General features: G+C 39.5%; 1 protein-coding gene across 1 annotated transcript; it reads left to right on the top strand.

Moving 5' to 3' along the window:
• Positions 1-9,669: 9,669 nt before the first annotated feature.
• HHLA2 (HHLA2 member of B7 family) lies at positions 9,670-13,211 on the top strand. Its single transcript, XM_059686178.1, is given in 5 exon segments — positions 9,670-9,718; positions 11,232-11,329; positions 11,331-11,433; positions 11,436-11,553; positions 12,776-13,211. Coding segments are annotated over 5 exon segments (804 nt in total).
• The last annotated feature ends 218 nt before the right edge of the window (positions 13,212-13,429 follow it).

Here is a 13,429-nt window from a genome sequence, read left to right as displayed (position 1 = left end):
TAGCGAGGAAAGAGGAAAATGGTGGTGGTGTCTGTCAGTGTCCTTTCACGTCTTATCCACTTCACACTATAAAGTTTGCTTTTAAATGGTTTCCTGTCACATTTACTTAGTTGATGCTTTCAGACTGGCTCCGTTTATTCATCTGCTACAATCCTATGGTGTGATTTCCTAAAACACAAATTTGACTTCATCAGTAGCTTCCTATTTCCTTATTGTAGCTTACAAAAGGTCATTGTCTAGCCCTTGCTCCCCTCCCAGCATCTTCCCTTCCACATGGTTTGCTTGATATTTATTTTCTCTCTTGCAGCTGTCTAACTCTGTCCTGTTGTCTGGGTAGAATATCTTCTCTCCCCACACTTCCCTCTACTCTTCCTCACAGGCCAGATTCTCTTGGCCTTTCAAAACTGAGGCTTCAAGAAGCTCCCCTTCCAACCCTGCCCCCTCCAAGCTCAAGTATTTTTCTTCTGTCCTTTGGTAGCACCTGGTGGGAGTCCTTATAGCTGCCTGTATCTCTGTGCTATACCTTATTTGTTTATATAACCCATCTCTTTTGGTACCAGAATGAGATTTTGAGATTAGGGACTGACTCATCCCTGTATAGTTTGTGACCCAAAGGAGAGCTTCAAACTGTATATTTTTAATGGCAGAAAAGATGGTAGGCTTGCTGGGTGAGAATGGATTCTCCACAAGGAAAGCTCTGGCCCTATTTCCAAGGAGGGCAGGGTAGGTGTAAAATATTCTATTTCCCTTGTGTCTCAGAACTTGAACATTTTCTGACTCTAATTTAGGAATGGGTTGTGAGTAGGAGGTAGGGCTGAAGCAATGGTGCTTTACAAACAAAAGTTATTTGGCAGAACTGACTCAGCCGTACAGATAACTCACTGGTACAAAGCCAGCCTGATAACTGCTCTGCTTTGAAATGACCCACTGAGCCATGTGCACGGGACTCGGCCAGCCTTTTTTTCTTGTGCACCAGCTGGTCGGGTGAGCTACAGCTTTAAATTCTATGGACTGAAAGCCACTAATTTAAGTGTACACAGGCACAAGCACATGCCAGAAAGCAGTCCATTGGAAAGCATCACTTAATAAAAGCCGGGAGTGGTGCGCTGCCAGGAATAAGTCATGTCGAAATTGGGTTTTCTTCACACGGACTCCTGGATTCTGATCATCCACTGCAGGTCAATCCACCCTACCCTCTTGACATGTAGATACAAGGAGGGGGTCTTTACTTCTGGATTAGAAAGGAAGACCTAGGGACTGAGTCGGTATGGTTAACCTCATACTGGGGAAGGAGGAACACTGTATATATCACTTATTATGCCATATGCTATTTAAATGTAACAACTGTGACCCTCATAGCGTGGGATTCTGATATCAGAAGTCGGTGATGCACTGAAACCAACATGAGGGAGAGTCCATTGTAGTGGAGCCCAGATTCTATAACCTTCATGCACTGCGGCTCCTCCTCTGTGTTAGAGAGACTTTGTCTCCCATTATCTGTGGTGAAAATTCATCATATTTCAAAGCTTTTATTGCTTTAGTCAAAATCCTTACAGCTGACTCACTTAGGCCCAGTAGCTGGTATGGGTTTTTTTTTTAAAGGTACCGAAATTATATATTTTGAATGTTTTTAACATTAAAGTATGAAAATGTCCATTATTTCCTCACTTTCTGAGTGGAGGGCGTCAAGGCTTTGTTCTGAGTAGGGGGCTGCTGTTTGATTTTCTGAATTATCTTTCTTGCACAGACTACTAGTAAATCAATAATGCACCACCCAACATTTCCAGTTTTTGTTTCTTGAAAGCACCCAGAGACCTTTGCATTCAGATTGTTACAAAAGACTCCAGCTCCTTCTAGACCTTTGCAATCTGCTTTCAGTCTTTTGCTATTGTCCCTCCCACACCTAATCCAATACCAGAATCCAATACCCTCCCCCTTTGTGCCTGGCTTTTATTAAGCCTTCCCAAAGCATTCATCTTATTCATCTTTGTTGCAGAAACACCAAGTTAGACTGGCCCTCTGATTTAATCAACTAACATAATAGTTAGTTAAAATTATTTAATGATGATAACACACCACATGGATAGATATAGAAGTACACAGACACAGCAAACTAGCTTCCCAGAGGCATCCGTCATGCTGTGAGCCTCTCTTGATGTGTTTTAAAGAGGGAGAGGCCACTAATTCCAGAAAGCCTTGGCCTTGCATCTACACATGCTCAAAACTCACTTCACTTAATAGTCTTGTTCAATTGCTTCCTGCCTTTATGTTTTCAACAAATTGCAGGCCTTGTTAACCCTGGCGTTTTCTCTTGTCTGTTGTGTTGGCTTTACATGTTCTTGCTCAAAAACAAGCAAGCAAAAAGCAAAAAACCCTTTCTGTTCAGCAATATATCCTTTTCTGCATAGAGCCCTGTTGAGGAGGATTATATAACCTGTACTTCTGGCAAGAAGAAACATTTCATGATCAGAGTCTGAACTGGAAAATCGCCCATGGAGGCACAGTAGTGCCCTGGTCCCTCCTATATACTGTGGTTTCCTATCCACGTGCTTTGTCTGGGGCTCTGCTTCTACGACCCAGCACACCGGAGATGAGGATTTGTGGATAAGTAATGAGGGAATATTTTCAGGAGAAACCTGTAAGGAAGTGTGGGAAGCCGGATGGGGCAGAGATAGAAGCTAAGTGAGGATGTGGCTCTGAGTCAAGTCTCAGCCTCATTCCCAATGGGGGGGGGGGGTTTGGGGGGGGGGGGGAGTCTGAACCATGGGTTGTCTCTTGCCTTGAAGCCATCATTGGGGCAGGCCGTGGGGAAGGAGTGTAACTTTCAGAACCACAGCTTGCACCACCTAAGAGCAATCTGCTGAGGAAGGTTCCAGTACGTGAGCAGGTAGCAGTAGCTGAGCAATATGTGCATGAAAACTGAACTGATAAAGTGACCACAGGGGGTCTGAATAGGTGATTAATGGTCTGCCAATATACATAATATCGAATAATAAATGTGTCACGTTTTTGAAATAGCTGCTTTCATTTGACCCAATGTATGAGCCTCTCTAGATTTTCTTGGCCTTCCCTGATTCCTGGCCCTTCAACTGGTTGAACAGAGAGGCCTCATTTCCAACCCTCAGCAGCTGACCCCAGCCCTGGGGAGGCTGACTTCCAAATGGCCTCCAGTGTACCCACCACCTGGGAGCTGCAATAGCCACAGAGTCCTGATGTGACCCAGGGACACTCACAGAGGCTGTGGGTCCTCCTGCCCCATATTTCCAGACTCAAAGTGCCAACTGTGAGGCATGATATCTGGCTTCCTCAGTGGCTGTCCCGAAGGGCCAGGTGCACCACCAGGAAGGACATGAGCACTAAAGCCCCATGGGGAAAACCAATGGAGAAAACCAAAGGTAAATGTCTTTTGCTCTCTTCATCTGACATTGTTCTGAGGTGCTGTGGCCAGTGTAGAGGATGCTTGAGGCCTTCCCTTGTGATGGGGCAAGTGGCCTTGTTTTCTGTTCTAAAATTTTAGCCAGCAAGGCACAGCCACCTCACATCGCCTTTCCTTTCTCCCCAGTGTCTCTTCCCTTTTCCTTCACTCCTGCTGCCCTGCCACTGGACCTCTACACCACTCCCGAAATGTACCAGCACATACCTGTAACCTGGTTCCAAACAAACAAAGAACAACTCCCCCCACAAAAAAAAACAGCCTGGAGCAAACACAGTACCCCTAGAATTTCAAAGTTTCAACCCAATATATAAATCCTTAAGTGGCAGATTTTCACTGTAAAACATCAGGGGAGATTTTTTTGAGTAAAATGAGAATAATCCTAAAATTGCTCTTTTGTTCTTTTTTCTATCTAAACAAAGTCAATCCTATTAAAACCTAAGTGGATGCCAAGGAGCCATCCCCAGGCTGCTACAAAGAGTTTTCCTTTTTGTTATGACTTCTTTCACAAACGGGCTCCGTGCCATGAGCACTGTGGAGAGGCAGTGAATTTAAAAGCGATGCAGAGAATGTAGTTCCCTGGAAGCTGCTCTTCCTGAAGGAATTCATAATGGGAACCGGCACGATGCAAGTGATGGGAGACGCTCTTGTATTTCAAAAAGAGAATTGACTTGCACGGTGGCTCTGGTCACACCGAGGCCAGCAGTTAGGAGACCAGAACGAGTTTTGAGTGTTCCTGAAGTGCAGGCGAGAGAACCTGACCAGAACACAGTGAAGTTGTCATCATTGTTACAATTAGTGCTGATGGCTGCAGTCAATTTGGTCTGGAGCTCTTAAGATGGGTACAGGATAGCTGTTCTCTTCTCTTTATTATATGCTTGTGGAGTGACCTCAATTTTCTTTTCTGTCTGATTGGCCTTAGCATCTGGTTTTCTTTTTGCTGTGTTTTATCACAGAGGCCGCCTCTCTTTGTTTCCCCTTGCCCCACATCTGGAATCCAGCCAAATGTACCAGAACAAGATGCTTCTGACATCTGAAGCCTTTGTAAGGGTGCTGATTGCAACTTGGGTAACTTCAGTTTAATCCAAGGTGGAAGATTTCTGCTGCTTTGGGGGAAGAAAATCGATGTCTAAAAATAAAACTTAGGCACAAAATAGGGCCAAATACTCATTCACTGCCTCACTTAGCTGAATGCTGAGATTATTTCAGCAGCACTAAATCAAGCATTTGTGTAGAAGAGGTTGAGCATGTTAAAAAAAAAAAAAATCCAGAACAGTTCATCTTAGATGGTAAACTGACTACTATAATTTGTCATTTTTTCAAAAGACATAAATTATGTAGTTCTCAAATGCCTAATTTTCAGCTTATACTTATGCTGACCCCTGAATTGGAACGCTTGTATTCACTAGTATTTTGAAATGTATGTTGTGGTTATTATAAGAGAGGCTGGAGGGACAGGCAGGACCAGGAGCCAGAGTATAAAGGTTTGGTAGGCGGGGGTAAAGAATGTGGATCTGGCCCTGGATGGTGTTCTCAGTGGTTAGAGCATCGGTCTGTGCACTATAAGTTCTTGGGTTCGATACCCAGTCAAGAACACATACCTGAGGTGCAGGTTGGATCCCCTGCCCTGGCCAGGGCACCTGCAGGAGGCAACCAATCAATGTGTCTCTCTCACATTGTTGTCTTGTTCTCTTTCTCTCTTTCCTCCCCCATCCCTCCCTTTCACTCTCTCTAAAAATCAATAGACAAAATATCCTCAAGTGAGAATTAACAACAAAAAATGACTGTGGATCTGAGTGTGGTGGGAAGCCACTGGAGGGATTTAAAGAGGAAGATGTCATAGAAAGATTTATATTTTAAACATATGACTCTTGGCTGCTATATTGACAATGGGTTGTAAGGAGGCAAGAATAGAAAAGGGTAACCAGCCAGGTATCTATTTTAGATATTCAAATAAGAGATGATAGTGTTTTGGAGTAGGATGGTAATGGTGGGCTTGGAGAGAAGTGCACAAACAATGGAGATCTTTCTAATAATCTATTAGCAAAAAAAGGTTGGTTAATGGATTATATACGGGTCATGAGGGAAAGGAAAAGTCAAGGTTGATTTCTAAGTTTCTGGCCTAAACAACTGGGAAGATTTGGTGTTAATTATTGAGATGAAGACTGGAGAAGGAGCAGGGTACTTTTTGTTGTCATGTTTGGGGTAGGACAGGGAGCAACAGTAAAGGGAATGAAATGGAAACAAGGGCTCATGGTAATTCTGTGATGCCTATAAGGAATCTAAATGAACAGCTCAAATGGGTAGTTGAATATCTGACAAGTTTGAGAATCCTTGGCATTCAGATGGCATTCAGAGTCATGGAATAGAGGAACTCACCTAGGGAGAGAATATAGAGAAAATATAAGGCCCTAGAACATCCATATTTCCACATAACTAGGGCAAGCTTGGGCGGAGGCCCAGGAGAGAACTACGGGGGAACAACAGTGAGGAAGGGAAAACTGGAAGAATGTGGTGGTCCAGAAACGAAGAGAAGAATCTTCCATGTGGAAGGTAACAGCTGGTTATGTTGAATGCTGCTGTGAGATGGATAAGATAAGAACAAATTGTATCCACTGTTTTGAGCAATATGGAAGTTCCTGGTCATACTGACAGTGGCAGATACGACATGTCATGCAGATGGGCCCAGAGTGGATGGAGGGGAGATTGTAAAGGGGAAATGAGGATGGCTATTTAAACAATTATTTTAAGAGTTAATAGACCTTAGAAATAGATGGGTAGCTAATCAAAAGTTGGAAGAGAATATTGTTTTTTCCTATGTTCTTAAGATGGGATGTATTGCAGTGTTTATGCTCATGGGATTGATCGGGTAGGGAGAGAGAACATGGTCATACAGTAGAAAGGGGATATAATTGCAGGGATAAATTGCTGGATGCAAAAAAAAAAATATGTGGGATGAGAGCAATAGTGAAGGGTTTGAGTTGGAAAAGAGGAGCCTGAATTGGTGGTAGGGGGATGAGTGGGTATTTGTAATTAATTGTAACTAATTAATGAAGCAAGAGCACCAGCTGAAATGGAGATGGGAAAAGGGAATGTTGTAAATTTCAAGAAAAGGTAGCAACTATTGGAGTTATTTTGGAGAATGGGAAGTGAACAGGAAATGCCCTAAATGTACATTAAACAAGGTGGATTTGATTTTTGCTTGGGAAGAGACTGATTAAATCTTAAGTTGTTTTTTTAATAGCCTGTAAAGGTAAAAACAATTATTACATATTAACATTTGTTCACAGTAGGAAATTAGTTTAATGATTACTGATAATCTTACTATTCAGAGATAATCATTATAATATATCTTTTAATATATTATACATGCAAATACATCTACAGGAAGAAAAATAAAGGTCTTATTTTAATAACTAATACTATTTTATAGGTTTTTACTTTGCCAAGCATTTTAGGTGTTGCTCTGAGAAAGATAGAAGCTATTGGAGTGATAACTGTGTCATATTGCAAATGTTTACTCTAATTGTATTTTAATATGTTTGTGCTGCTTTTCCAATTTTTATGTAGATATATCTATAATTGGAAATGTACAGTCATGTTAAAAAGGCGCTCTTCCAAGGATATGTACCAATTATTTTTTCTACTATTTAAAATGTAAAAATGAAAGTATAAATTATTAATCTACCAGCTTTTAATATGATTAAATGTAATGAAGGAACCTAATTTTATTTTTTGAATAGTTTTAATTATTCTTAAATTTCATATCCTATAACAAATTTAAAACACAACCTTGCACCCTAGTCAAATAGCTCAGTTGGTTAGAGCAGCATCCCAATATGCTACAGTTTTAGGTTTGATCCCTGGTCAGGGCACTTAAAAGAAGCAACCAATGAATGTATAAATAAGAAAGCCCACTGCATGGGAGAACATACTTGCCACTGTTATCACCAATAAGGGTTTAATATTCAACATTTACAGGGAAGTCATCTAACAACAAAAGGAAGATAAACAACCCAATCAAAAAAATGGGCAACGGATCTACATAGGTACTTTTCAAAGAGAACTTTCAGAAAGCCAAGAGCCATATGAAAGCATGCTCAAAGTCACTAATCATCCCAGAGATACAAATCAAAACGACAATGCAGTACCATCTCACACTGTCAGAATGGCTATCGTCAACAGGTCAATAAAGGACAAGTGCTGGCGAGGATGCAGAGAAAAAGGAACCCTCATGCACTGCTGGTGGGAATGCAGATTGGTACAGCCACTGTGGAGAACAGTATGGAGTTTCCTCAAAAAACTGAAAATGGAACTCCCTTTTGACCCAGTGATCCCACCTCTAGGAATATATCCCAAGAAACCAGAAACACCAATCAGAAAGGATATATGCACCCTATGTTCATAGCAGCACAATTCACCATAGCTAAGTTCTGGAAACAGCCTAAGTGCCCATCAGCAGATGAGTGGATTAAAAAACACAATGGAATACTATGCGGCAGTAAAAAAGGAGTTTTTACCATTTGTGACAGCATGGATGGAACTGGAGAGCATTATGCTAAGTGAAATAAGCCAGTCAGAGAAAGATAAATACCACATGATCTCACTCATTTATGGAATATAATGAACAACATAAACTGGTGAACAAAAACAGATCTAGAGACAGAGAAGCATCAATCAGACCGTCAAACCTCAGAGGGAAGGTAGGGGAGGGTGGGGGTAAGAGGGAGAGATCAACTAAAGGATTTGTATGCATGCATATAAGCCTAACCAATGGACACAGATAACATGGGGGTGAGGGCACGAGTGGGGGGTAAGAGGGGGTAAGGGGGAGATAAGGACACATGTAATACATTAATCAATAAAGAAATTAAAAAAATAAATAAATAAGTGGAACAACAAATTGATGTCTCTCTCTCTCTCTCTCTCTCTCTCTCTCTCCCTTCCCCCCCTCTTCTCCCCCCTTCTCTAAAATCAATAAAAGCACAACCTTGTAATGGTAGAGCTCCCAAATGATTTACTTAAAATTTTCTTCAGAGGTTTTTAAAATAAATTATTACATATTGTTCTTTAAACAGGATATTTGTTAAAGAGTAAAAATTATCTATCATCCCATCGCTAGAGAAAATAAGTTGTACTTCACTTATTTGAAGTGACATTGTGTGTATACATTTTGCCATCCATATTTTCTCACTTTTTAAAGCTTTTGAAACACTCTGTAAGCCATGACTTTAATGGCTGCCTTATGATCCACACTATTATGGACATTTAAGGATAAGTTTCCAGGTTTTGTTTTAATTGCTTTTTTATGTGTCATTATAAGCAACATCATAGTTAACATCATTGGCATTTAATATTTAAATTGAATTTTGTTTTAGCATATTTACTGTAAAAACAATACATGTCAATTGTATAAAGCTTTAAAAAGAACAGACAAAGCCTGGCAGACGTTACTCCGTGGTTGAGCATGGAGCTATGGACCAGGAGGTCACTATTCGAATCCCCGTCAGGCACATGCACCAATGAGGGGGGCATGCAAAAGGCAGCCGATCAATTATTCTCTCTCATTATTGATATTTCTATCTCTCTTTCCCTCTCCCTTGCTCTCTGAAATCAATAAAAATATATTTTAAAAATATAACAGACCAAAAAATTATTATCAGAGAACTACCCTTGGATGTATTCCAAATCTTTTTTCATTCAACAGCCATTTTTCAGTACCTGTTGCTCTGAGAAAGATGGAAGCTATTGGAGTGATAACTGTGTCATATTGCAAATGTTTTCTCTAATTGTATTTTAATATGTTTGTGCTGCTTTTCCAATTTTTAGGTAGATATATGTAATAGGAATACGCAGTCATGTTAAAAAGATGCTGCTTTTGATGTGACACCTGCTCTCCACAGTTAACAGTCTAGTGAATATTTAGTCATATGCCATGTCAGTCTCCAAAGTGGAGAAATGCGTGTGCTTTTTAGAAAGAAACTGTGCCACTTAAAAGTTGCATTGTAATCTAATTTTCTCCAATAAGATAAGAACTCCCTTCCATGCTACTGAACCGTCTTTTAGGATCAGCTTTAATGGTTGCAGAAGAATTATCTGTGTGGATGAACCATATTTTATTTTACTAATCTATAAGTAGTCAGACACTTTCTTTTCTAATTCCTGTTTGCTCTTAAAATCCATAGAATACATGTTTTGCTTCTTTTTAATAGGATAATTAACATGACCTCCACAAGATGCTGTCTCTCTTCCTCATTCTTATAATATCTCTAAGCGGATCTCAAAGTAAGTTCCTTTGTAATATACCCAAGTGTTAGTTATTTGTATATTCAAGAGGAACATGAGTACACAGCTCAAGGTGGCTATTTCCTCTCTAGCCATAGCATTGTGAACTTTTCTAAAAGATCAGTTAATGAAAAGTCTGCATGAAGATTAAAAATCATATTTTTCTCCTGCCTACTATGATTAAAGCTCTTCTAATCTGTTATCTGCTACCAGAAATAAAATCACTAGAAAGGCAAGTTTGATTGATTGGTTGATTGATTTTTTTATTTTATTTTTTTAGTGTAAGCTTGGTACTTACTCAACACTTGACAGAAGGCATTATCAGCTTTGCTGGGTACTGTGACAGGCATTTTTAATTAACTGATAAAATATCAGAGGTGCTTAGTAGAACAATTAGTGAGGTCAACAAGACCACTCCTTTTCTGTCCCATCTTTCCATGCCTTTCTTTCAGCGTAATACCACATCCCTCTAACACTTTGTAGAGAAATAAACAATCTCACTGAGGAAGAGAAGTAGGACATGGCAGAGTGGAAATAGTGCCAGAGGAAAAAGATGTGACAGGGCCACATGAGCACCCAATTCCCCCATCTTTGGTGGCCTTGCCCAGAGTCCAAAGGAGCTTACTACATTGTCCATAAGCTAAGCTAAGCTTTTCAGTCCTACTATCATGGAATTCATATATAGGGCACTCAACCTACTGATCAAAGAACCTGGATTCTGGCTTCAATGATTATGAAGTAGCTAAGTATATCTTCTTTGCAAAAAACCTTGATTTTGATAAGTCCATTTGGTTTTTAAAATCAACTTCTGAAGTGGAAAATTGGACTTCCACATTTATATTCAGAATATTTATTTCCTAGTTTTTATTAACTCATGGAATAGCCTGAGAGTTGTCCCAAAACCAAAATAAATGAGTCACTTCATTGCCCATTTTGGACTCCTCCTTCCTGTGTGCTCCCTCACTTGAAACTAATGTCTGAAATTCCTAACAGATTTCTGAACCCAACAGCATCTTCGATGTGCTCAAATATTTCCTAGCTCAACCAAGTTAAGCATGTTCTAATCTTTTAGGGCCTGCTAGCTCCAGCTAGCTGGATAAACTAATTTGTTATTGTTATAGTAGGTGTTAAAAGTAAATGTGTTCAGGGAATAAAAATCAATAGGAGTCTTTTATTACATAATATACATAATTTCCAGTAACTATAGCAGGCCAGGATCAGAGGAGAGATGAGACTATTGATCAAGTGGGGATCAAACTAATATTTCTATGCTTTAGGCTGTTGACAATTCTCATAGCTACAATGAATCAAACAGTCTATTAAAATTGCAGTAAGTCAAACCCAGAGCTTCATGGCTTGTTTCTAGTAATTAGACTAGCAAGAGTTCTTGATGCTGTGTCTGTTAATGATCAGGCTGTTGACCTAAAATAGTTCTTCTAGGTAGTCCTAACATAACCCTTGATAAGCACCCACCACTAATTCTCTTCACAACGGCTCTTCATTTTATACACAGTCTTTCCAGCTTTCTTCATTCATTTTAGTACTATGAGTCAGCAAATAGTCATTGGAAGACTTGAGGAAGATGTAATTCTCTCTTGATTATTTGAGAGTGGGTGAAAAAGTCATAATTCACTGGAGGAATCAGGGTGATGTTTATACGTACTAAAAAGACAGTGACCATTTGGGAAAACAAGATCCCAGATACACAACCAGGACACCCTCTTCCTGAGTGAAATCCACAGTGAAAATGCTTCCCTACCTTTCAGAAGGTTAAGCCATTTGGATGAAGGAATTTAATTGTGCTATATGGAAACAACAGCTAGAAAAATCACAAAGTGGTCCTAGAGGTGGGAGGTAAGTATGCATGTAAGATTTTACAAAACATAACAATGATAAAATTCCATGTTTTTCTGAAGTGTCTTTTTCTTAGTTTGATATACTAGGGGCTTCCTAAGTCAATACATACAAATAGACCTCATTTTTAATGAATAATATCTCATAGTATAGACATGCCATAATTGACACACCCATTCTCCCATTGGTAGATATGCAAGCATTTCCAGTGTTTTACATTGCAAGAAAAAAATGAGATTAACATCCTTACACTAAACGCAGAGAAATGATCTGAAGAAAAAAAAAGTGTTAGATGTAAAATTTTAATGCATTACTTCCATCAGCATTATAAGAGCATCCACTTTCCCCTTAGTCTTATCAGCACCTAGAACCATCAATCATAAAATTAATGCCAATATGATATCTTAAAAATATTGAATTATTGACTTAAATTGCACTTTTTTTGGTTTCTGAATGAAAACAGAATGGCAGCAATGGACACTGGAAAACAAGGAAAATGCTCATATGAAATTGTACAGTTAATTTTAATATTATATTCAGTTAACCTTGGAGAACACAGGGATTAGATGTGCCAACCACCCATGCAGTTGTAAATCTGCGTAAACCTTAAGCCAGCCCTTCACATACATGTGTTCTCAATGGCCAGTCGACCCTTGAAGAATGTGGGTGTGAATCCTGCAGGGCAATTGAAGAATATCTGCAGGTGAGTGGACCCATGCAGTTTATACGCAGTGTTCAAGCATCACCTGTACTTACCTCTTGCCCATATTAATTGTATTTATCTATTCATTTATTTATTGGAGAAGGGGCATTTTCCTTCTCCAGCACTGTTCCTTCTCCCTCTGTCCTATTTTACTGTGTCAGACCTTGACTCAGAAATCTAAGAATAATGTGTAAGTAATGTCAAAATGACTGAGTAGTGCAGTACCTGAGGAGTGCAGAGTCCTGCATGAGCGCTAGTTTATAGACTTCAACACCCACATTTTAGTTGCTCAGTAAGGCTATTAGATTTCATTCTCGAGAATTGAGATCGCTAGTTGCTATGTATCCATGCATGCCCTTTTTTTCACTTGTAGATAACCACACACGATCTTACCGTTCTACAGTTTTTGTTTTGTTTTTCCTTTCAGTGACTGCCAAGTTTTGCTCATAAAGCTAATCTTTCCATTGCATGGATATTAAAATAATAAATGTTCTGCAAAGATGGCCTAACAAGAAGCTAATGACGACAGCTCCCAAAAGCCCTTCTTCCTCCCTCTTCACTTTTGTCACACTGGCGATAAAGTATGAAAAGAGGAACACAAACAGCTCAGTAATATGTGGCGTGTTAAGCGTTTATCCTTGTCCAGTTCGTACATGGCAAGTGGAAAATACACCTATCCCTGAAGGCAATATGGAAGGAATTGGGTCTTTTGATCCTTTTTATAATAAGGGTAGAGTAAATATCATAGGATCAAATTTATTGTATGCATGTACTATTGAAAATCCATTGCTGAAGCAAACATGGACAGGGAGATGGACAATGAAAGGTGGGCTTCATGGGGCTTTCTGTGTATATGTGCTATGTCAGAGGGTTGGGGGAATAGGGAATGATTTGCAGGACAGAACAGAACACAAAGGAAAGAAAATGCATCTGTGACTGTTACAAGACCAGGACTGGAGTCCCCGGTATAATGTTTACTGGCTATTTTACCTTAAGCAATCAATCATTTTTACTTCTCAACATTAGTTCCTCATTGATTAAATCGAAGTAATTCTCACCTTGCTAGGTGTTTATGAAAACATTTGTGAAATGGAAATTAGCATATTTATTCATAAATACCAATGTATTTCTCTATGGTTTATTCTCTAAAGAGG

This window comes from Myotis daubentonii, chromosome 3 (genome assembly GCF_963259705.1).
Source record: "Myotis daubentonii chromosome 3, mMyoDau2.1, whole genome shotgun sequence".
Lineage (NCBI taxonomy): Eukaryota > Metazoa > Chordata > Mammalia > Chiroptera > Vespertilionidae > Myotis > Myotis daubentonii.
Note: the sequence above shows the minus strand (reverse complement) of the source record. Positions and strands in the feature narration are given on the sequence as shown.